This window comes from Salmo salar, chromosome 17, assembly GCF_965601325.2.
Source record: "Salmo salar chromosome 17, fSalSal1, whole genome shotgun sequence".
Lineage (NCBI taxonomy): Eukaryota > Metazoa > Chordata > Actinopteri > Salmoniformes > Salmonidae > Salmo > Salmo salar.
In genome coordinates this window covers 9,935,070-9,961,398 of record NC_138307.1, presented here as the reverse complement: position 1 = coordinate 9,961,398, position 26,329 = coordinate 9,935,070, and the positions used below count along the sequence as shown (strand labels likewise).

The 26,329-nt window shown below is 40.3% G+C and overlaps 2 protein-coding genes across 6 annotated transcripts in view; both read right to left on the bottom strand.

The window, feature by feature from the left end:
- Nucleotides 1-369: 369 nt before the first annotated feature.
- LOC106575259 (ly6/PLAUR domain-containing protein 1-like) lies at nt 370-9,570 on the bottom strand. The gene is made up of 3 exons (XM_014151671.3): nt 9,096-9,570; nt 5,798-5,932; nt 370-2,521 (listed from the first exon to the last, which is right to left on the bottom strand). The coding sequence occupies exons 1-3, from the start codon at nt 9,142-9,144 to the stop codon at nt 2,286-2,288; spliced, it is 420 nt and encodes a 139-aa protein (XP_014007146.1). The 5' UTR covers nt 9,145-9,570; the 3' UTR covers nt 370-2,285.
- Nucleotides 9,571-10,229: 659 nt separating this feature from the next.
- LOC106575258 (nck-associated protein 5) overlaps nt 10,230-26,329 on the bottom strand; it is a 157,883-nt gene continuing 141,783 nt past the window's right edge. For 3 of the 5 annotated variants that reach the window (XM_014151655.3, XM_014151657.3, XM_014151666.3), the window contains 3 exons: nt 25,858-25,981; nt 25,528-25,709; nt 10,230-12,823 (listed from right to left, as the gene is read on the bottom strand). In XM_014151655.3, coding sequence (XP_014007130.3) covers nt 12,500-12,823; nt 25,528-25,709; nt 25,858-25,981 — 630 coding nt within the window. In that variant the 3' untranslated portion in view covers nt 10,230-12,499. Of the gene's footprint in view, nt 12,824-24,325; nt 24,810-25,527; nt 25,710-25,857; nt 26,005-26,329 lie in introns of those variants that run through there. The other 2 variants (XM_014151665.3, XM_082963450.1) reach the window with 2 other exon arrangements.

Genomic DNA, 26,329 nt, shown 5'->3' with positions numbered 1-26,329 from the left:
CCTGCAACTGTTGTCCTTTACTCTTTTGTATGTACAATTCCCTCCCAAATGAACTCCACATTGTCGCGTCAACATTCAGTAGTCATATAAACTCTGATATCATTGAGGGGCGTCAGTTTTAGGGGTCAATAGAAACATTTTGACCAGTCACTCACTCCAATGTTTTATGTGGTTCATGTTATACAATCCTAAATATTGTAGTTGTGTTTGTGCTCTCTCTGGTACTTTCGAGTGGCAATCTATCAGACAGGAAACATCAATCGAAAGAGAGAGAATATGATTTCAGTAAGACATAACAGTATGAGCAGTATTTGTACATGATGCATTGTTGAGTATATGTATCCATCAACTATGACCCTCCTCCTATAGCTAAGTGATCCATTCCACAACACGCCGTACGTGGTGAGTGTTCCACATCGCTGATCGTTTTGCAGTTGTTTCCACTTCCGTGAGTCAATGTGTTGCAAAGGACATATGCTGCTGAATGAGCATTATACTAACATCATAAATAGTGACAGATGAGCAACTACACTAAAAAGCTCCTCTACACAGTTTAAGCAGGTAGCTACAATAACCAATACTTGTATCCGACCTTCCCGCAATGACAGCCACATATCTCATGTCTATACAGAACATTTTATAATATGCATCCCTGCAATGAAATGTCCTTAATGTGAATTTATCAGTTATGCATAACTGAACTGCATAAGCTCTACAAGTAAAAAGCTGAACTTTACTATAAGGACTGTTGAATGACTTCAAATATACTTTTTATTTTACTAGGCAAGTCAGTTAAGAACAAATTCTTATTTTCAACGACAGCCTAGGAGCAGTGGGTTAACTGCCTTGTTCAGGGGCAGAAGGACAGATTTTTACCTTGTCAGCTCAGGGATTCAATCTTGCAACCTTTTGGTTACTAGTCCAACACTCTAACCACTAGGCTACCTGCCTCCCTACTTGAAGAACGACACCTCAGAAAGTTTTTGAAGTTGGAACTGGATGTTGATACAGATTATTATCATACTGTAAATGACTACAGCTGATAATAGGTTATTGAATTTGTTGATTTATATAACGTCTAAATGGATAAGTTTAAAAACAAATCCCTTGTGTCTTTCAGCAATATTTGAAGTCCAATAAAGTAATTGGGTATATACAGATGTAGGATCTTAATTTGATCAACCTGTTTTTGCAGGGAATTTCCTGCACAGAAGGAAAAGCAAACTTGTAGTGTACTCAAGTTTTTAAAGTTGGTAGAGCATGGTGTCTAAAGTTGTAATTTCCACTTTAAAATGTTGGACTTGGTTTGCCCTAACAAAAAATGATTCAACCCCTACAAAAATGTCCATTATTTATAATCCACACAATAATTCACATTTCTGTAGGATTTGTTTCTGTAGGAATTTTTTCCAACTGAGAAACTGGTAAAATTAAGATCATGCATCTGTACTTACAAATGATATAAGACATGAGACCCAGCATTTAGTACTTACTGTAACAAGAACTTGTACCAGTAGCAAATGATGCAGACATCTAAGTATATCTCCAAAATCCCTACAACTCGCTGCTCAATGTCCTCTGCTGTCAGTGCCATCTCTACACTCAGATCCATGATGAGTTAACACAATTCTCACAGCTAAACGGCTGCTGAGTACTAACTGACTGTGATCCCGTCTGACTCCTAATCATCGGGAGTATTGATCTGAAGCGTTCGATCTTCCTATAAACAGGGGAGCACCAACGTTGATGAGGTCAGTTCCCACTACCCCCAATAGGGACCCTACTGAGTAAGCGAAGGGTGATTGGAGGGCAAGGGATGAACGATGAAGAAGGAGGCAATGGCAAGCATTCAGTTCTCAAAAACTCAAAACACCAGGATTATAAAAAGGGATCCTTCCAAAGAGTCTTAAGCTCTTGAGTATCCGATCCAAAGATGAAGCTGTAGAGTCCACAGGTGGCTGCTGAGGGGAGAACGGCTCATAATAATGTCTGGAACGGAGCAAATGGAACGGCATCAAACACCTGGAAACCATGTGTTTGATGTATTTGATACCATTCCACTTACTCTGCTCCAGTCATTACCACAAGCCCGTTCTCCCCAATTAAGGTGCCACCAACCTCCTGTGATAGTCTCTTACGTATAGGATTCTTCTCCAAAGACGACACTAGAGTCTGATGTAGCCAATACACTACGTAGTGTTATGTACACTGTAGGCTATATGTACTCTCATAATACTCTAGTGTTATCTTTGGGTAGAGTAGGGGACAAATGGACGCCTCTAGATCTATGTCAGAGAGAGGGAGACCAGCGTGAGGGAGACCAGCAGCAAAAGAAGGGAGGAAAATGAAAAGGTCGCGGCTGACGGGACCGGGCGGTTCTTCTTCCGGGGCCCATTGCAGAGCGGTGTGTTACAGCAGGAAATGCACACAGAGTTGATCCTTCCAGTGCAGAACTGCTGGTAGCCTGACGAGGATATGAGGCATGCCCCGGATGAGGCGCAGGACTTGCGGTAAAATATGCCTGAAGAAGGAGAGAGAGAAGCAGTCAGGGATAGTGCAAAGCTATACAGGAAGTCCAGGTCAAGGTATATGTGGTAGTGAGACTGTTGGTGAAACTGAGCCAAGTCTCGGAGCAAACTGAGGTAGCACAAGCACTGGGGAAGGGAGGGGTAAAAGTCCTTCAACTGTCATTTTTGTTTTGTTTTCATAAATGTGTGTATGTTTTATGTTATGTCTGGCCTATGCCATGTCTCTCACCCTTTTACAGTGCATTTTCTTGTACGTAAAGCAAATATCTGTGAAAATCAGACAAAGCAATATCTAATCTACCTTTTTTCACAAATATACAGGAATAACAATTACACATCAAGCAAATGTGGTGATTTGAAAATATTAGCCTTAGGATCTTAGCTTAGTGAGAAATTCTTGAGACATACAGTATGTTGTAATTCAGTGCTATTTGCAATTTAACAGTACTTTATCCTGATCAATACTGGAGTGGTTCATATTACTGGGAGGTGGTCCTCTAAGTGCCTGGAATCTTTGAAGAGCCATTATACAAAATAAAACATTGAGAAGGTCATCTAAACATAGAGTATAATGCTCTCAAACTATGGAACAATTGCAACAAAACTATGCTTTGATATATATGGTGGCGAGAGAATGCACGTGTTTCGATTTCATGGAAATATTGTTGTGCCATTAGTCTTACCACAGGAGGTGGTAAGAAAGCCTGCGTCTCCCTGCCTGATGAATGAACACCTTGCAGGGACTCAACAACTCCCACTTCTCCCTACTCTTTCCTAGGAAATAGACACTGGGCTTTTGGACACAAACAAATCCAAGGTGACCCTGGAGATGTGACTCAAGCTCCACTGAATCTATAAGCATTAGTACTTGTTATAAGCATATATGGATGCTTATAATGTCTTTATACAAGGTTTATAATGTGTTCTTTGTGGAAATTTGTCAACAGACTGCAAAGAGCTGTCATAATGATGAGAAGGGGCGGCAGGTAGCCTAGTGGTTAGAGCATTGGGCCAGTAACCGATAGGTTGCTGGATCGAATCCCTGAGCTGACAAGGTAAAAATCTGTCGTTCTGCCTCTGAACAAGGCAGTTAACCCACTGTTCCCTGGTAGGACGTCATTCATAAGTTCCTAAGTGCTTACGACAAGTCTTACATTGCATTGTAACTGTAGCATAATGCGTTATACCTGTCGACGTTAAGTAAAGTGTTACGAAAAGTTCTAATTAAAGTGTAGAGAGGAAATAGATGAAAGGGGGAAGAGAACTGCTAGTCAGGTTAAAAGTTCCATCAAAACTTTACTGCTCTAATTTACTCGTCTTTCTCTTGAAATAATGACAGATGAGCTGTCAGACGAAGTGGCAATTTGTAAATGCAATACAATATTCTTGTTTTGTCTCAAAGACGTCAGACAAGCCTTCAAGACAAAAGTAGACAATTTCAGCCTGCATCAGCCCCTGATTACTGCTATTAAGTTTGACATAACTAACAATACAACTTTAGCTTAATCAACCCTCTTCTTTGTTCCATACTTCATCACCATGCACATTTAGAACAGACAGTCTAACAAACCAAGTCCCCAAACCTTTGTTGGGGAGAGGAATGGGTAGAGACCAAGCTGACACCAATTCACGTGCAAAAGCCAACTTTCCCTGAGGATTACGTTACAGATGTCTTCACATATCATAAACACATTATGCAAGTGTTTCTTTCCACGATAATGTTGTGGTAATTCGCAAATTCATTATTTGTGATAAATTGTGGTTGCTGCATATAAAGATAATTAGTTAGGCTCCTGGTCTCAGGCTGACATTATATGAAATGATCAAACTAAGGAACACATTCATTACCAACATTGCTAGAAGGTTTTATGTTAGAATAAAAGTATGCATGAATTTTCATTTTATCTGCTTTACAGGAGCACATAAGAATCCCTTTGCCAACATCGCATTAGTATCAAATGACTCAGAAGACCTTTCTAAAGAGTGCAGAGACTGGAAAAGATTTGTGAATATACTGTAAGCGTGTGCATTTCACACAAAAGTGCATCTTTATCTCAAGGTTATTCAAACCATTACACAGCATTACACACAGTGTACATTTGTTCATGACATTATTGCCATAGATCATTGGCTTTGAGTGATGAAGTTTGTCAACCATCATGTTCAGAGACATAGTTTGGGCATAAAACACTCGCTAAAGACAATCTAGATACATGTATGATGGTCTTGGTACATTTTTTGAATACTCTTGTAAATGAAAGCATACATTTGATCACAAGTGACATACTGTACATGTAATAACATTGGATGTGGTAGGATCAATAGTCCTAGTGTATTTGAAGGGCGTTATCTCATTAAGCAATAAGGCACGAAGGGGTGTGCTGTATGGCCAATATACCACTGCTAAGGGCTGTTCTTAAGCACGATGCAACACGGAGTGCCTGGATACAGCCCTTAGCTGTGGTATATTGGCCATATACCACAAACCTCCTGAGGTGTCTTGTTGCTATGATAAACTGGTTACCAATGTAATTACAGCAGTACAAATAAATGTTTTGCCATACCCGTGGTATACGGTCTGATATACCACAGCTTTCAGCCAATCAGAATTCAGGGCTCATATTACCCAGTTTATAATAAAAAAAATGATGCATGGATCAACTGAGTACAGCAACCAGCAACCAAGGGGGTTAACCACCCTTTGGGATAATCCCATTAAAAGAATATGAGCCATAAACCATGAATTAACTATGGTAATAGCCTCTTCATCTATGGAGATTCTTTGATAGTTCCCAATTGATTTAGTGGGCATACGTATAGGCCTAGTTTATGATCTCATTTGTTGACGTTACAAGGAGAACCTATAGATCAGTTCCACTGAATTCAGAGATAGAGAGGAAGTACACGAAAGAGGAAAATCTACCTTATTTAGGTCACATGTTAAAAGTGTCACAGTCCGGTGTGGCTTGGTTTTGCATGGCAAGGTAGGTGTCAGAGAAGGCAGTGTGGCCTGGGGTGGTCTAGCTGCAGAACACATTTATATTGTGTTCGGCGTGGGTTCTAATCCGGCCCACACCCTTCTGACACAAAACAGATCCCCCAAACTTCCTGTCTTTCTCTCACTAGTCTCTCTCGTCAGACTAAAGCTCACGCTCTGCTGTGGCGGAGATACAGCATCTGTGAGAAGGGACTACTCTCCCACTATCTCTATCCAATAAAGAACAAACGATGAAAGGAATGGGACTGCCCAGGAGATGCTGTTTTCTTACCATCCTTCTTCACCAGTACCTCCTTCTGACACATGTCCTGCACGTTGACCGTGCAGTTGACAATGAACTCCGGCGTGGAGCATTCATTGTTTTTCACCTCCTCACACTGGTAACACTGGATCTGGAGAGCATAACCTGTACAAGAGACAGACAGGAAGAACCACAAGGGTCAAAAAAAAAAGCCCATAAGAACAGTTCACCAGTATCTGGCATATGCTGTAGTAATCTCATTAGTCTATGAATGTTGGTCAAGAGAGACTACAGGCAAATTCTTTCAAGTGTGTTTAGCTGTGCTTGATTGAGCTTGCCTGGCACATCATAACCATTCAAAAAAGTGCAAAGCAACTCTGCCCAACCGGCACTCCAGGCAGGTTTGATCAAAACGCTGAAAGTTTTTGAAAGATTAGGCCTAAAATTTTACTTGAAAGATTTGAAAATGTTATTTTGGGCAGTTCAGTCATTAGTATTATCCCTTGTTCATCTGGGGCCTTTCAGCCCCACATATTTTCCTCCCAACTAATCAAGAATAAGTGTTTTCGTGATCTATTGCCATTACCACAGACCAGGAACTGTATCCTCGAGGAGAGACAAATTCATCTTTGAAATGAAAAAGTCTCTTTGCTGGCATTTTGAAAGTCAACTTGGTCCCTATTTGCAATGATCAGAGGAAAAGGAGGTGGACTCTGGGGGGAAAAAAGACTGGATCTCCTCGATGAATAACAAATGTGAAGATTATCTCAAAGAGAATTTCATGTTGGAGAGTCGATGTTGATGCTGTCCTTACACATGCGGACATGTTACAAATATCAGACAATAGGCATTTGAGCTAATATGATGACATTTCTGTACCACACCACAGAAAGCACTGACAAGTCACACAAAACACATACTTCTCTGACTACGTACACATCTGTCAAGACAACAAAGAAACACAGTAGAGAGGCGTTGTTTAATGCACAAACATATCTGGAGTCAGGATGAAGGGATTTTGACTGAAAATAATGAACAAATATGTTTCAACAATATAAATCCATACTCTCATTTACTTGCCAACTACACTTAATATAGAGCCGTCAGACACAATTGTGTGTGGAAGCTGGGCATACTGTATCTGTGCAGGGAAAAAGGCCCTTCAACTTTACCCACTAAAATAATAATTGCCATTGTGACTGCTACAGGTCAAAACAATCAAGCCAGAGTGTTTCAGACAAAGTGCTTTATCCACACACTCAATGAAGCTGTTGCTCCAGCACTGACTTCAAATGAGATGAATTCATTCTAACATGACTGATTGGAATTAAATGGAAATTGAGATTAACAAAGAATGACAGATGGTTGGCTTTTCATGCAAAGTTGTTTCACGGGGATGAAAAATCGGAAGAATTGAATAGAGAGCACGCATGGAGAGCACAATCTGATTCTGGGTTTGCAAATGGGGGTTTAGCAGAAACATGCATGACCGTGCAATGATAAACAATAATTCAACATTTTCTCAAGCGCCACAGTTTCAGGTCATTTGTTCTCCATGACAGATAGTACTGTGTTCTAATTATTGAAATGGCGACAGTCATTCATTTCCCAGTCTGACAGCGCCATCAAGCACAAATTCAATTGAAAAGGATCCCCCAAACAAATCAGAGCGTAATTACTTTAAAACCAGATAAATGCTTCAAAACTCCATCCATCAACCGAGCAATAGAGTCTCATAAAGTGCCTAAACACATCCTAGACTGTGCTGTATTTGCCCTCTATAAACCACTGGATATTGACACTATATACAATGAACATTTAGGCAAGCATAAAGTTATATACATATTGTCTATGCTGTTCATATTGTTCCGCAATACCCTTTTCACTGAGGTAAAAACCTCATCAAATGACTTAGAAGTAATTTCTGCTAACAATGAAGAGGATGTTTAAGGAGTAGGTATGTTAACCAAACGCAGCACATCCAACTCAGAACGGACAGAACATTTGTATGTTATTTACACCAGAGGCATTTCTGGTGAGATCAAGTTCTTACACGCCACTGTTCATATGCCATGTGCAATGGGTTCAAGTGGAAATATGGACTGGAAAAGCTCTGAGCGGCTGATTGTCACATCATTCTGATGATATGATCCGTGGACGTATGTTGGAATGACAATGCGGACCACTCCACTGACATGGATTATCATTGTCATTTTACCTGAACCTTTTTTAACAACTACATTACCACCAGTTGTATACGTTATTACCATATCATTGCTATAAGGTGACCCATATGGATTGAGAAATCCGTTTATTTGCCGTAATCTATCTTCAATTGTGTATTTTCCTTCCACAGTCATCTGAAAATAGACAGCTTTGTTGTTCTCTGCATATTTAGTGATATTAATATTCATCCCAGGTGTTCATGGAGTGGTAGACCAGCTCATTTAACACCCACTAAAAAATTGTGATTTAGTTTACTACATTCGCCTGAGCTGACAACTGTTGATCAGTCATGTTCCTTATCATTTGAGCTTGATGGAATGCCTACACCTGTAAAATAAAATGTTGAATTGCATTTGTGTTGTCAATTAGAGAGCTATTAATTAGCTATTGATAATAAGTGGCCTACACATGTCCCTCTCCTTTATAAAATGAGTGAATACATTCGTCACGTGTAATGGTGTCTAGTCATGTTTAATAGCAATTCATCGGAATACTTAATAGCCTAATTAGCATGCCATGTTGGGCAATTGTAAGATCAGAAAGATGCTCTAAATATGGAATAATGTTCAATGTTTCAGCATGTCACGCTCTATTATTTAACATTTTACATTTTTAAACAACATCCTTAAATTGAATCAAAGATATGGAAAATAGTAGCCTAAATCACATTTTGAAAATATCGGCCTTTGCACAGGTGATATGCGCAATAGTTTTACAGACGCAATTATGACCTAAGGTGACATATTTTCTCTAGCTGTAGCGCAGGTGTCATTAAAAATGTAAAATCCAAGAATCTGTGCCACAATTTCTTATTCCAAGACAGTTATAAATGCATTTAATTAAATGATTTGATCTGCAACGGTAACCTCCTGCGCGCCTCACTGTTGGCATTACTAGACCTCTCCTGGACTTCTGAAAACGATTTAATTGTTTTCATCCGACAAAAAAAAGCTGCCCAAAATCATTTAACCATAATCCAAACTTGAAATAGATTGGAATACTTGGAAACGTTGACACATCACGAGGAAATGCTCTCAGCATCCGAATACAACGCAGCAAGCCAACACATGTAAGATTACGCAGTCTCCAAAGTTTAGCATACCTGTTTTGAGGAAAATTCCAAGCAAAGTTGCATAAATGAGAAGCAACATCCTCTCCCAAATGACACTTTAGAGGAACACATCAGACCAGGTGAACTTAAAACGAAAGCAAAACCCTTAGATGGATCCGTGGCATCAAAGTGTTAGAGCACATTCTGCAGCGAGGAATGTGACGCGCAGCGCTGGACGAGGGCGAGCTCTGCGGTTCGAGAGACTACGTTGCAGAATTCCAGTGAAATTGGATAAAGATAAATCATAAAACGTACCACGTGATGAAAGCTCGTCATATGGAAGCAATTCATCAATCACTCATATCCTACACACGCAGATCCGTGACTGTTAATTGCGTCGAAATATGAAAAAGTCACCTTTGGATAGGCATTTGGGCATGGAATGCACCGTTGGCAGCCATGCACATTTAACCATATTTAGAAAGGCTACTATTCATTAAATACATTTGTTGAGATCATCTCGTGGTTCTTCTGTGTCTGTTATGGATCTTGTACGTTTCAGTTAGAGAGAGAGAGAGAGAGAGAGAGAGAGAGAGAGAGAGAGAGAGAGAGAGAGAGAGAGAGAGAGAGAGAGAGAGAGAGAGAGAGAGAGAGAGAGAGATGTTTGGAAGTCACTCTTGGGTGGCTGAATTAATTACTTTTATTTATAGTCGCATAATTACCCATCAAGAGACTAATTGTTATAAATCCCCCTGCTTTATAAGCACTGTCTCAGAGAGTAAAGCTCTGTGAACACGGGCTATACGTTTAACACGTTTTGTAGTTGAAGAATATGACATGAGCTTTATGGCAAGCATTTGAAGACAGGACGTGGCTCAAACCTTCTCTTGCCATTATTAACAATTCCCTGCTGTAGCCTACTTACAGACATTTCAGGTACACATTTATGAGCGCAATGGCAAAGATCAGTACCTTACATTTGACTACAGTATATGATATTGAATGCACACCTGTATGACACACACACACACACACACACACACACACACACACACACACACACACACACACACACACACACACACACACACACACACACACACACACACACACACACACACACACACACACACACACACACACACACACACGTCAACCTCCAACATTTACGGAAGCTGCACCAAATTGAAAATAGGAAATCATTTATTTTTATTTTTATTGGAAATGATTACATAAAATATATCATTAAAAGTCTAATGTAACAGCCAAAATTGCACACGTAATTACCAAAGTAACACTGCTGGTAACAGGTTCTCTTACAAAGGAACAATCAAGCAGAGAAGATGTGAAGTAGGACAATTAAACAACACTATACAGTTCCATGTACAAAAAGTGGGATATAAATACTCGCCAGCTAGAAAAAATACACATTATGGTCTTAGCAAGACTCTCCTTACATATTGTTAACAGTTTCATGGAAAATTGTTCAAACAATGAAACGTACACAATCTGTTTTTGATTAGAACCAGAATCAAATTAGCACGTTTGGCATGATGATTTATTCATACTACGTTTCAAATGTGTTATAGGATAAAGTGATAAAAGGTTGCAGTTGTAGCTTTTATTCGACAAAATAAAACATTTTGTATCGACAAACTCTACAGGAAGTCACAAAACGAGGAAACGATCAAGAAAAGTTGAGCTGTTCTCAATCAGAAGACATATAGACAAGGTTGAATGATTGGCAAACATAACACAATGATTTAAATTTAAAATTGCATATACCAGTCAGCAATGTTCCATTCTGATATTAACTTAATTGCAGTTTTTAACACACAAACAAAATATACAAAGAAAGGAGTGTTTTGTGATTCTACAAGAGACACAATTTCAACAGTTCTGTTATCCTGCAGTTCATGAAGGTTTTACTTTTCAAAAAATGTCTGTTTTCAATTAAAAAAATGACAGCATTTTCCGTGAGTGGTAACCTTATATTCAAGGTAACTAGGTATAAGCGTTGCATTTTCCCTGAGCTACTAGCATAGACCTTGCAAATGTGTTATTGAAGCCAACAGAAGTTTCTGATTCATAAGTACCATTCAGACACTAGTTTAGTTCTGTTTACATTAAATACTGAGTGACCCAAGTACAATGGTGATGGTACGGGATACTTCAGGATTTTTTTTTCTACTTCCCCAGAGTCAGATGAATTCGTGGATACCATTTGTATGTCTCTGCGTGCAGTTTGAATGATGCTGCTAAGTAGTGTTCGCATAATGACTGGAAGTCTATGGTAACTGCTAGCATGCTAGTAGATACCATAGACGTCCAGTCATTGCGCTAACACTAGTTAGCATTGGCTCACACAACTAACTCTAACTTCCTTCATACTTGATGCAGAGACATAATAATGGCCTCCATGAGTTCATCTGACTTGGGAAGAAGATAAAGGGCTTCATTGCCAAATATCCCGAAGTGTCCCTATACGCTACTACACAGCAGTTGAAGTTCAGCTTGACAGTTTTGACTTGCTGGTAGAAATGATTGATCATGTATTGATCATGTCTTTCTCATCTGTAATACAACTCAAAGTCAGTACTGACTCCAGTACATTCAATATGCTGGATATTATTCTTTAAGATTCCACAGCACTGGTGGTTCAATTAAATGTGCATATGCATGTATTTAGGTCACTTAATATAAAGTATAAATCACACCACTTCAAAAAATATATACATTATTTGTTCTTGTTCTAATGCGTGTCACATTTTAGTTCACCATGCAACTTTCAAGATACCACAGCAGTCTGGAAATCGTACACGTCTGAGCCAATGGCTTTAGGAGCTATGATTGCATGGTATGGGTTGCAGTGTATTGCATGATGGTAGTTGTGGTGTGTAGGCCTGCCATTATGGCATACAACACTGTGGCAGTAAAACATTGTTCCAATTCAAATTTGAGAAATAATGATCCGTGAGAAAACCATCTATCCACGTCCAACAACCGTAACAGTTTTTTGCACATTTGATGATTCTTAAGGTATTGCTTCACACTACTAGGCATCATCAGTTGCTCCTGATGATATTACTGATTGGTTTGATTTGGTGGTATTTACTCTAGTTGTGTCTTCAAGTTGAATTTCACTTTTTAAATTCCTTAAAAACTTTGTACAGTATTTTTTTACAGTGCAATGATAAAAAACATTCCCCCGTCGGGAAAAAATATATAATGCTAGAAGACAATTTCTAATATTGCTTTCCACACCTTGAACGGTGGTAAGGTTGTAGCCTATAGTTTAATTGTCCAGGTTAGAGGTCATGCAAACTGTACAGTCTGGGTTCACGTCCTTATGACATCCCCTATGACATCACTTCCTTCCTTGTGACCTAAGTGCTTCGGTTGGTGGGAGTAGCAGAGGACTCCACAGAATCGACCCCGGCCTCCACTTTCTTACTCTACACATCGTTGGAGCCTTGACTGGTGCATGAGGAGAAGCTGTCGTAAAGCGAATCGCTGAGAGAACCCACACGCTCCGCCCCGGGCTTGTTGGAGTAGTAGCTGGACGACGAGGGCTCGTTGTCAGCCCTGCTGCAGCAGTCCTCTTCTCTCTCCCCTGCGGAACAGGAGCAGTCACCATTACTGGGCCTTAGTTCTGTCTCCGGGTACAGCCCCAGCCCACTGCTGTTCAACTTGTTCAGGGACTCCAAGGACACGTCTCTGGAGCCGGCCTGGTCCCCTCCGTCGCAGCCGCCTGTCGTCATGTCCTCTTGATTCCCTTTCTACAGCAAAAACAAGAGAAACAAGAGAGGAGAAAATTAGACGAGAGGCGTTTTTGTTATCTGCCCACACTGAGTCCACACCGCAACACATTGTTATCACACTTTAAAGGGTCAATCTGGTATTCAAACAACAATGAAGCTTTCCCAGATTGCCCCTTTCTCCATATCATTTCATATAAGTAATCTGTCACTTGGTCTCTCATTAAAGAATATCCAGAAACAACAAAAAAAAGGCTGAATTTACACTGAGTGTACAAAACATTAAGAACACCTTCCTAATATTGAGTTGCACCCCCTTTTGCCCTCAGAACTGCCTCAATTCATTGGGGCATGGACTCTAGAAGGTGTCGAGCGTGTTCCACAGGAATGCTGACCCATGTTGACTCACGAGGTCAGTCTATGTCATGGAAATGTTTTGTACACTCAGTGTACATCTACTTCAGCGTGATGCAACACTACAAAGCAATTTGACTACTGCCATTCCTGAGTATCGCATTGATTTATTGAGAGCTTTGTTCATTCTCCTCCCATGCTTAAGGCCCAATAAGTCCATCTGGGGGAATCTGCCGTGAGATATCAACCTCTCTACAGGGAGAGAGGGAGAGTGATTCTCCTTCGTAGCTGTTTTAACACAACATATTATAATGTTGTCAGCAGCCCATGTGGTTAAAAAAAGAAACGATTCAAACGGTGGCCGGCTTACTCTCGCTATAAATTAACACAAATGGCTTAACCTCAAATATACTGTAGAGCAAACATCTATTGTATATCATTTTGCATACTGACATATTGTTTTTGGTATGCACAGAGAATCTCACTTAAAGGTATAATGTGGGATCTGGGTATCTGTTCAATGGAGATTTCAATCCATTGTGTGTTGAAGAATATACCACAACAAGAGTGGGGCTGCCATTTTGCTAAGAAATAAATCCCAGATTGCAGCATTAATGTTGCAGTTTCAGGATGAATCACTAGAGCCCTCTAGGTCCTGTTGTTTATGTACTTTGAGAAATATTTTTGGCATGTACACTTTAATCGTGTTTGGTTGCTGAACTCATTGCCTTTTTTCATGGAAAACACCTCCAAGCCATTCCACCAACCTTGAGTAAATTGGCAACACAACAATAGGAGAAGTCCCCAGTGAGATAAATATATATAAAAAGCTCTGCATCTCCAATCTAGCATAATCACAGAAATCACGCATAATGCATTTTTCCACATACTGTCATAAATCTAACCACAGTGAATACAAAACACATCTTCAATAGAAAAAAATATATGTTATGTTCAACCTTGGTCAATAACTATTAGAATATCTTAACGGAAATATTTATGCAGAAATACACTGAGGAATCTTGAAATAATTTGAGGAATTACTAGATGGAGCCTGTGCTCTCTGGCTGCATTTTATCTGTGGTAAAGGTAAACTCAATTCTCTGGGTAACTGGATTTTCCTCCAGCCAATCTACCGAAGGGGCCAAGCCATCCACACATTTCCTGGGTGGAGAGTATACAGAGGTATTACCATATTATCAGGGGTATAGACCGCCCTCGGGGTTACACTAACTCCTCATCATTAAGTGTTCATTGCCAGGTGCCTCTTAGAAATGGCTTTCCTCCCAGGAACTCCAACCACTCCAATAACAATCTGGCGGTTTACAATAATGCATTCTAAACACAGGCACTGCGGGTTAGATATTCTTCATGTACTAAATCAGCACAGAGAAAATCAGAAATACCCCAGACTTCTGAAAAATATCACTTTTGAGGTACAATGACTAATAATGGTAATTCAAGGGTTGGTGATAAAAACAAATGTCATTCTAATTTGCACACTGACACATATCTCCATTCTAGTAAAGAATGGAGAATCCAGAGAATCCAAAGTGCCATATCGAAAATGCTTTTTAGTCCAAGATTAGGCTCAATCTGGGTCCAGGAAACAGACCCTATAGTATGTGCCAGTGTAGTGTCGTCTACAGGTGCATGGTGGTGGAAGACCATGAGAACAGAGCAGAGGGTGTATGGCTTGATTGTGATCAGTGATTGGAATTGGGATGGCCTTTCGTTCAGTGCCTATGACAGTGAGGAACAGCAATCATGGTCCTGCTCTTCTCCAAACAGCACTGAGCTCTCTATCTCGGCAGGAGGGATTCTTATCTGTGATTGAATTTGATTTGGTGAAACACAATTACCACTCGTCTGTGGGTCGAAACCAACCTCCGTGCAGACCTTGACCATCCGCTGGCACCTAAGGAGCCAGTTGAAGTGTATCCTTTACAACGGAACACACAGGAAAACATCACCTCAGGGGCACTTCAGGTGGAAAAAGAGGTTGTCAATGGCTAATTGGTTATCATCTAGCAACACTGAGGTATTTCAGTTCAATGGGAATGTCTTGGGTAACTGGGATTCTGAAAGAATATATACGCTGGAAACATTCTTACTTTCTAAAGAAGGTGTTAAGAGTCAGTCAGTCGATAAGGAGGCCAAAGAGAGAATGGCTGTTCTTCTCCCTGACTGGGATTCTGGACAATTGTTGTGTGTCTGAAATATTTATTGTTCATATACCACTAACGGTATACTGTGTGTGTATGTATGTAAACTCAGTAAAAAAGAGAATCATCCTCTCACTGTCAACTGCGTTTATTTTCAGCAAACTTAACGTGTAAATATTTGTATGAACATAACAAGATTCAACAACTGAGACATAAACTGAACAAGTTCCACAGACATGTGACTAACAGAAATGGAATAATGTGTCCCTAAACAAAGGGGGGGCGGTTCAAAATCAAAAGTAACAGTCAGTATCTGGTGTGGCCACCAGCTGCATTAAGTACTGCATCTCCTCCTCATGGACTATACCAGATTTGCAAGTTCTTGCTGTGAGATGTTACCCCACTCTTCCACCAAGGCACCTGCAAGTTCCCTGACATTTCTGGGGGGAATGGCCCTAGCCCTCACCCTCTAATCCAACAGGTCCCAGACGTGCTCAATGGGATTGAAATTCAGGCTCTTCGCTGGCCAAGGCAGAACACTGACATTCCTGTCCTGCAGGAAATCACGCACAGAACAAGCAGTATGGCTGGTGGAATTGTCATGCTGGAGGGTCATGTCAGGATGAGCCTGCAGGAAGGGTACCACATCAGGGAGGAGGATGTCTTCCCTGTAACGCACAGCTTTGAGATTGCCTGCAATGACAACAAGCTCAGTCCGATGATGCTGTGACACACCGACCCAGACCATGACGGACCATCCACCTCCAAATCGATCCCGCTCCAGAGTACAGGCCTCGGTGTAACGTTTTTTCTTCGAAGATAAACGCGAATCCGACCATCACCCCTGGTGAGACAAAACAGCGACTCGTCAGTGAAGAGCACTTTTTGCCAGTCCTGTCTGGTCCAGCGATGGTGGGTTTTTGCCCATAGGCAACGTTGTTGCTTGTGATGTCTGGTGAGGACCTGCCTTACAACAGGCCTACAACAGGCCTCAGTCCAGCCTCTCTCAGCCTATTGCGGAGAGTCTGAGTACTGATGGAGGGATTGTGCGTTCCTGGTGTAACTCGGGCAGTTGTTGTTGCCATCCTGTACCTGTCCCGCAGGTGTGATGTTCGGATGTACCGATCATGTGCAGGTGTTGTTACACGTGGTCTGCCACTGCGAGGACAATCAGCTGTCCGTCCTGTCGTCTCACAGTACGGCCATTGCGATTTATTGCCCTGGCCACCTCTGCAGTCCTCATGCCTCCTTGCAGCATGCCTAAGGCACGCTCACACAGATGAGCAGGGACCCTGGGCATCTTTCTTTTGGTGTTTTTCAGAGTCAGTAGAAAGGCCTCTTTAGTGTCCTAAGTTTTCATAACTGTGACCTTAATTGCCTACCGTCTGTAAGCTGTTAGTGTCTTAACAGCCGTTCCACAGGTGCATGTTAATTCATTGTTTATGGTTCATTGAACAAGCATGGGAAACAGTGTTTAAACCCTTTACAATGAAGATCTGTAAAGTTATTTGGATTTTTGCAAATTATCTTTAAAAGACAGGGTCCTGAAAAAGGGACGTTTCTTTTTTTGCTGAGTTTATGTATGTATGTATGTATGTATGTATGTATGTATGTATGTATGTATGTATGTATGTATGTATGTATGTATGTATGTATAGGCAGTAGCAGCTGACATGCAATTCAAATCTATATATATACACAGTGGGGGAAAAAAGTATTTGATCCCCTGCTGATTTTGTACGTTTGCCCACTGATAAAGAAAGGATCAGTCTATAATTTTAGTGGTAGGTTTATTTGAACAGTGAGAGACAGAATAACAACAAAAATAACCAGAAAAACGCATGTCAAAAATGTTATAAATTGATTTGCATTTTAATGAGGGAATTTTTTATTTTTTCCCCCCACTATATATATATATGGGCCTCCACACTTACATGTCTGTACTTCTATTTCCAATTGCATGTCCAAGACCAAAAACATCCCTCTCTCTCCCCATTACATTAGTGCTCCAGGTAACAAGCTGTTACAAGCAGCTGGGGAGAAGGTGTGAACACAGATATTATTTAGTTATGAGGCATATGGCTGTGTAACCTGGCCCTCTCTGGTCTGGCTCCTTAGGTCCTGCCATGCCCGGCCCCAGCACAGCATCTAATTCTGTTTTCCCCCTGTCAGAGAGGCCTGCAGCAATCTCTATTACCCATCAGGAGAGAGAAAAAGATGGGAGGTAGAGAGAGAAGGGAGAGAGAGAAGGGAGTGAGAGAGAGAACAAGGGAGAGGAGGAAAGAAAGAGAGAAAAAAGGAGAGAAGGAAAGAAAGAGAAGGGAAGAAAGAGAGGATGAGAGCCAAACTGAGAAAGATGTAGAAAGAAAAGGGGGTGGGGTTGAAGGAGGCAGAGGGAAGAGGGGGTGTAGCCAGGCAGGCAGAGAGGCAGGCAGGCAGCGTGGCTGTCAGGCAGTGTCAGGATGATGAATGGGGGCCAGGCTGGGCCATGAGGTCCCTGATGAGAGCTGCCGAGCTTTACATCACTCTCCTGAGTGTTTGTGAAAGGTTATTAAAGGCACTTAAATCACCCAATCTCACACTGCACCCGTGCTCCCCGTCCGCACCTTCCACACATTTCCCAAACGAATCTTCCATGACGATATTATAAACTTACCTGACTGACTGTGAATGGTCACATATACAGTGTGGTCCCAACACCATATTTTACAGTAGGTATGGGTTTCTTTACGACTCATACATTCTCATTTTGGTGCCACACCCACCACTGGTGTGCGTGGCCAAAGACCTCTATTTTCATGTAATCTGACCAAAGCACCAGTTCCAATCGAATCCAAGTGCCAATGCCATTTAACACTGCTGGGTGATTTAAAAATTCCTAGTCAATCGATCAATAATATAATAATACTCTTAGCAAAAATGTATCTTTAATTTACAATCTGTAGAAACTAAGAGAATAGAAAGGTTCAGAGCTTTTGTGAAACATCATCGCACATTTAAATAATAATATTGCAAATAGAAATCAAAACTGGATGGACTTCAGTGATAGATGGGCGGGGTTAAGGGTAGCTGGGACGAAACACAAACAAGGATGGGCCAAAAAACTAACGAAAGATAACTATTGTAAAATATACTGTGTCCTTAATAAAATGTACAGTATATAGAATGTATAAGCTAGAAGTAGAAGCCTAAGTGTTGTTGTCCATTAGTTTACTCCAATTAGGGAAGGGGATGTAGGGTTAGAGGAAAATATATATACATACAGTACCAGTCAAAAGTTTGGACACAGCTACTCATTCAAGGTTTTTTTCTTTTACTATTTTCTACATTGTAGAATAATAGTGAAGACATCAAAACTATGAAATAACACATACTGTATGGAATCATGTAGTAACCAAAAAAGTGTTAAAATTAAAATATATTTTATATTTGAGATTCTTCACAGTAGCCACCCTTTGCCTTGATGACAGCTTTGCACGCTCTTTGCATTCTCTCTACAAGCTTCATCAGGTAGTCTCCTGGAATGCATTGCAATTAACAGGTGTGTCATCTTAAAAGTTAATTTGTGGAATTTATTTTCTTCTTAATGCGTTTGAGACAATCAGTTGTGTTGTGACAAGGTAGGGGTGGTTATACAGAAGATAGCCCTACTTCGTAAAAGATCAAGTCCATATTATGGCAAGAACCGCTCAAATAATCAAAGAGAAATGACAGTCCATCATTACCTTAAGACTTGAAGGTCAGTCAATTCGGAAAATGGCAAGAACCTTGAAAGTTTCTTCAAGTGCAGTCGCAAAAACCATCAAGAGCTATGATGAAACTGACTCTCATGAGGACTGCCACAGGAAAGGAAGACCCAGAATTACCTCTGCTGGAGAGGATAAGTTCACTAGAGTTAACTGCACCTCAGATTGCCGCCCAAATAAATGCTTCACAGAGTTCAAGTAACAGACAAATCTAAACAACAAATGTTCAGAGGAGACTGCGTGAATCAGGCCTTCATGGTCGAATTGCTGCAAAGAAACCACTTCTAAAGGACACCAATAATAAGAAGTGACTTGCTTGGGCCAAGAAACATGAGCAATGGACATTAGACCAGTGGACATCTGTCCTTTGGTCTGATGAGTCCAAATTTTAGATTTTTCGTTCCAACCGCCGTGTCTTTGTGAGACGTAGAGTCGGTGAATGGATGATCTCCGCATGTGTGTTTCCCACCGTGAAGCATGGAGGAGGAGGTGTGATGGTGTGGGGGTGCTTTGCTTTTGACAGTGTCTGTGATTTATTTAGAATTCAAAGCACACTTAACCAGCATGGGCTACCAAAGCATTCTGCAGCGATACGCCATCCCATCTGGTTTGCGCTTAGTGGGACTATCAATTGTTTTTCAACAGGACAATGACCCAACACATCTCCAGCCTGTGTTAAGGCTATTTGACCATGAAGGAGAGTGATGGAGTGCTAAATCAGATGACCTCCACAACCACCCAACATCAACCCAATTGAGATGGTTTGGGATGAGTCAGACCGCAGAGTGAAGGAAAAGCAGCCAACAAGTGCTCAGCATATGTGGGAAGTCCTTCAAGACTGTTGAAAAGCATTTCAGTTGAAGCTGATTGAGAGAAAGCCAAGAGTGTGCAAAGTTGTCATCAAGGCAAAGGGTGGCTACTTTATAGAATCTAAAATCAAAATTATTTTGATATGTTTAACACTTTTTAGGTTACTACACGATTCCATGTGTTATTTCGTAGTTTTGATGTCTTCAATACTTTTCTACAATGTCGAAAATAGTAAAAATAAAGAAAGCCCCTTGAATGAGCAGGTGTGTCCAAACTTTTGAATGGTACTGTATATTTTTACAAAAAAATATATATGGGAGATTGGAAACGATGCAAACAATTTAATTGATGGAAGCCGAAATCTATTTGCAATATTAAAGCTGATCTACCCCCTAATTGTTTTAAATAATAATGCCATTAAGCAAACTCCAGGCTTTTACATTTGTTGGATGAAATGAAAATAGAGCTCTTTGGCCACGCATACCAGTAGTGGGTTTGACGTGGAAATTAGAATGAGCAGAAAAGTACCCCATACCTACTGTAAAATATGGTGATGGATCTTTGATGTAATGGGGCTATTTTGCTTACACCGGCCCTGGGGCACTTGTTAAGGTCAATGGCATCATGAACTTTACCCAGGACTGGGACATTTTATGCCAGAAACCTCGTTGCCTCTGCCAGGAGGCTGAAACTTGACCATAAGTGGATCTTCCAGCGAGACAATAACCCCAAGCAAACATCTAAATCCACAAAGAAATGGTTAATTGGCCACAAAATATCAATTTTGCAATGGCCATCTCAGTCTACGGACATGACACCCATTGAAAACCTTTGGTTTGAATTGAAGAGGGATATCGTTTGTCTAAGCACAGACGAAGGATATCAAGGATCTGAAAGAAATCTGTATGGAGGAATGGTCTTAGATACCTCCCAATGTGTTCTCCAACTCATAAAACATTTTAGAAAAATGCTCACTACCATTATCCTAGCAATTTGAGTAATTGGGACCCCTACCTTTTTGAGAAAAATATGCATATTACTTGTTAAAAAAATCTCTTTCCCTGACCAATTGTATTAGTAGTATAAAATAATATCATTTTTCAAACAATTTTGGGCATTCAATATACTGTAGCTCAGTATTTTAATTATTTATTTTATACAGTCATTTTTGCTCAGCTTTATCAAGGGTGTCAATAATTTCAGACCCCACTGTGGGAGTATTGTCATGGGTGGACATGAGGGCAACTGTGTCCCTTTATGAGACACATTGTCCCTTTAAGGTAAAATCCATGTTAATAAGGAGTAAACAGGTTGAAAAGGAGAAAATGGGTTGAAAGGGGGTCCATCATCTTGGTTGGTTCATGGATATTAAATGAGGTTCTCTCTTCTGTAATTCTGTATACCTTTAACTTGAACATTTAATTATTAACGGATTAATTTAGAATAGTCAAGTGCTATTCAACCAAACAATGTCAATAGTCCTCATAGGCCTTTATTGTGTTAGATGTCTTTTCAAAGTTTCTTTATTTTATTTATGAAGATATTATCTTGTGAGGTCTTTCCAAGACCAATTATTGGACAGCAAAAGATGGTAGGATTAAATCCATAGTGTTGCTCTGTCTTTGGTGTATTTGTTGTCATTGTTTGGGTGATCTCTGTGCAGGTTGGATGCACTTGATCTCTGTCCGACGCTGCATTTCTGGAGGGAGTCTCATCGCAATCCGAGCCATGCTTTCAAACCCCCGGCTCACCACCGCAGAAGCCAGCCACACATAAACCTAGAAAAATCTCAGTTACAACCCCACGTCCGCAACCAGCAACCACACTTTACCTTATTTCATTTTTATTTATTTTATTTTATTTCACTGGCATTAAAATAGTCAAACTGGCCCTTTTAGTACAGACATCTTTGTAGAGTGGGAGCGGAAGACTCATATCCAAAATTGTTTTATTAAGTGTAGACTAACGGCTGAGGAGACAAAAAGCTGCATACTCTATTTTATTCCCAGTTATTCAATGAATAGATGAACCAATGTTTCTGTATGCAGTGCCTTCGTCAGGGTCAAAGTATACACCAAGGGCATTCGTTTTCCACATTCAATTTTGAGCAGACAATTGTTCAGTCAATGCAGAATGGAATAGATCTGTACTTATTGAATCTGTTAGAAATGTTTGACCCCAAAACGAGACTGGCAAGGATGATGTTGTAAGTTTAATAAGAAGGTATACAGCCTGAGCCATGCAGCGTTGTATTTTGCTTTAGCAGAGTAGCTGCAAGTTTCAGTACTGCTCCTCTTTCATAGTACAAGGCCTCTATAGGCCAACAGTAAGAACCACAGTTCAAGAACATAAAAAATATTCATGTTTTTTTCCTTTCTCCCTCTCTCTGAACTTGTGCTGAGTCTAGAGGTCGACCGATTATGATTTTTCAACACCGATACCAATACCGATTATTGGATGGCCAAAAACCCCAACACCGATTAATATAATAATAATGACAATTACAACAATACATTTAAATTACATTTTACATTTTAGTCATTTAGCAGATGCTCTTATCCAGAGCGACTTACATTAGTGAATGCATACATTTCATGCATTTTTTTGTTGTTGAATGAACACTTTTATTTTAACTTAATATAATACATAAATAAAATCTATTTAGTCTCAAATAAATAATGAAACATGCTCAATTTGGTTTAAATAATGCAAAAACACAGTGTTGGTGTCACGCCCTGACCTTAGAGTTCCTTTTTATGTCTCTATTTTGGTTTGGTCAGGGCGTGAGTTGGGGTGGGCATTCTATGTCCTTTTTTCTATGTTTTTGTATTTCTTTGTTTTGGCCTGGTATGGCTCTCAATCAGGGACAGCTGTACATCATTGTCGCTGATTGGGAGCCATACTTAGGCAGCCTGTTTTCCTTTGGGGTTTGGTGGGTAGATGTTTTCTGTCTTGTGTGTTCACCTGGCAGAACTGTTAGCTTTCGTTTTCTTGTTTTATTTATAGTGTCATTAAAGTTAATATGAGCACTTACCACGCTGCATCTTGGTCCCCTCTGTCAGACGATCGTTACAGTTGGAGAAGAAAGTAAAAGTGCAATATGTGCCATGTAAAAAAGCTAACTTTTAAGTTCCTTGCTCAGAACATGAGAACATATGAAAGCTGGTGGTTCAATATTCAATATTCCCAGTTCTTCAATATTCCCAGTTAAGAAGTTTTAGGTTGTAGTTATTATAGTAATAATGACTCGTCGACTATTTCTCTCTATACCATTTGTATTTCATATACCTTTGACAATGGGATGTTCTTACAGAGACTTTAGTATCGCCAGCCTAATCTTGGGAGTTGATCGGCTGGAAGTCATAAACAGTGCTGTGAAGCAAGCATTGCTAAGAGCTGCTGACAAACGCAGTAAAGTTTGAATGAATGCTCACGAGCATGCTGCCGCCTACCACCACTCAGTCAGGCTGCTCTATGAAATCATAGACTTAATTATAATATAATAAATACAGAAATACGAGCCGTTGGTCATTAATATGGTCAAATCCGGAAACTATCATTTCGAAAACAAAACATTTATTCTTTCAGTGAAATATGGAACCGTTCCGTATTTTATCAAACGGGTAGCAACCCTATGTCTAAATATTGCTGTTACATTGCACAACCTTCAATGTTATGTCATAATTATGTACAATTCTGGCAAATTAGTTCACAACGAGCCAAGCGGCCCAAACTGTTGCATATACCCTGACTCTGCGTGCAATGAACGCAAGAGAAGTGACACAATTTCCCTAGTTAATATTGCCTGCTAACATGATTTTCTTTTAACTAAATATGCAGGTTTAAAAAAATATACTTCTGTGTATTGATTTTAAGAAAGGCATTGATGTTTATGGTTAGGTACATTCGTGCAATGATTGTACTTTTTTCACAAATGCGCTTTTGTTAAATCATCCCTCGTTTGGCGAAGTAGGAACGCAGGACAAGCTAGTTAACCTAGTAATATCATCAACCATGTGTAGTTAACTAGTGATTACGTGAAGATTGATTGTTTTTTATAAGATAAGTTTAATGCTAGCTAGCAACTTACCTTGGCTCCTTGCTGCACTCGCGTAACAGGTGGTCAGCCTGCCACACAGTTTCCTTGTGGAATGCAATGTATTCTGCCATAATCGGCGTCCAAAAATGACGATTACCGATTGTTATGAAAACTTGAAATCGGCCCTAATTAATCGGCCATGCCGATTACTCGGTCGACCTCTAGTTGAGTCAAATCCTTTTGCAGATTATGGATTTTTCTGTCAGGTCGTGTGTGTGTGTGTGTGTGTGTGTGTGTGTGTGTGTGTGTGTGTGTGTGTGTGTGTGTGTGTGTGTGTGTGTGTGTGTGTGTGTGTGTGTGTGTGTTAGGTTATTCTACTACACTGATCTGAGGGGAAGTAGGGGCTGAGGGCCATTTCATGGTCACTGCTCCTCATTTATCATTCAGTGAAGTTAAATAGTGGTAGGTAAATACCCCGTGATACGAGAGGGCAAGCCAATCGAAAGCAATTAGGCGACTTTAATTTATTTTATTTTATGAAAACGTCTGAACAATCCAACTACAGCGTTGTATAGGAGGGTGAAAGACATCAAGCTTTGTGGACTTTGTCCACACTTTGAGAAAGCTGGAGAAGCTGGAAAAGGACAAATGTTGCTTTACAGCGATTTTGTTTTCACATGAGTTGGAGTGCAAGTTACCATGGAAACAGTTTGCTTTGAGCTAATGCATGATCTCACATAACATTTAGAGGGAAAGTTTGACTACATCCTTGATGACATTAGTGTCAAATTGTATTCTAAACATCAGACTTTTTCGAGGTTCGAGGTAAAGTGGTCCGTACAATAGATCCTCCTGAAGCAACATCAACAGACCATGATCATCTAGTTGATGACCTACAAAAGGATATGTCAAAGGTAATATACTGAACAAAAATAAAATGCAACATATAAACTGTTGGTCCCATGATTCATGAGCTGAAATAGAAAATCACAGAAATTTTCCATACGCAAAAAAAGCTTATTTCTCTCCAATTTTTCCCACAAATGTGCTTACATCCCTGTTAGTGAGCATTTCTCCTTATGACAGGTGTGGCATATCAATAAGATGATTAAACAGCATGATCATCACACAGGTGCACCTTATGCTGGGGACAATAAAAGGCCACTAAAATGTGCAGTTTTGTCATACAACATAATACCACAAATGTCTCAAGTTTTGAGGGAGCATGCTCTGCAGGAATGTCCACCAGAGCTGTTGCCAGGGAATTGAATGTTAATTTCTCTACCATAAGCCGCCTCCAACTTTGTTTTGAGAATTTGGCAGGGCGTGCTGAGGAGTATTTCTGACTGTAATAAATCCCTTTTGTTGGGGAAAACTCATTCTGATTGGCTGGGCCTGGCTCCCAAGTGGGTGGGCCTATGCCCTCCCAGGGCCACCCGTGGCTGCGCCCTTGACCAGTCATGTGAAATCCATTGATTAGGGGCTAATGAACTTATTTCAATTGACTGATTTACTTATATGAACTGTAACTCCGTAAAATCTTTGAAATTGTTGCATGTTGTGTTTAGATTTTTGTTCAGTGTATGTCATAGGTCAACAGGAAGTACTTACGCTTAGTCTGTCTCCTGCTTTGCCCTCTAGCGATGACTGGTTGTGCAACAAGTTGTATTGGGAGAAATTCCTCCTGTGGTCGTCCTTCTCTATGTGAGAGAACATGTCATGTTGATAGTAGTCCATGATTGACGGGAACTTTCCCACACTGCTTCTCTTCATTGTCTTCTCTTCATAGTCAACTGTGGAGAGCCATTTTCAATCAATATATCTATCAATCAATCAACCAATCAAGATAAACTGTCTAAAATCAAATGATGTTGGCCTACAGTACATCTAAATAACATCAATATTGTGCCTGTGGATGTGGGATGCAGGCGAGATTCTGACCTTGGTTGCTCGTCTTTGCTCTGTTGGTAAGAGTGCTTTGGGTGGAGCCTAGCGTGTTCCCTTCAGACTCTGTCTCGGTGTCACTGCTGCTGCCTGAGTATGTGCACACTCTCGCGGCTCTGTCCTGTTCACGAAAGAGAGGGACATCTGAACAGAATGAGAAGATAGATAAATCCCTTTAAAGACTACTTCTCAGGAGTCAGATGAACTTGTGGATACCATTTTTATGTCTCAGCATCCAGTATGAAGGAAGTTAGTAGTTTCGTGAGCAAATGCTAATTAGCGTTAGCACAATGACTGGACGTCTACGGTAGACGTCTAGTCATTGTACTAACGTGGTTAGCAATTGCTTCCTTAAATGGATACTTTGGTATTTTAGCAATTAGGCCCTAGATCTACTTGTATGCTAGAAGATATCCATAGACTTCCAGCTATTGCGCTAATGCTAGTTAGCATTGGCTCGCGAAACTAC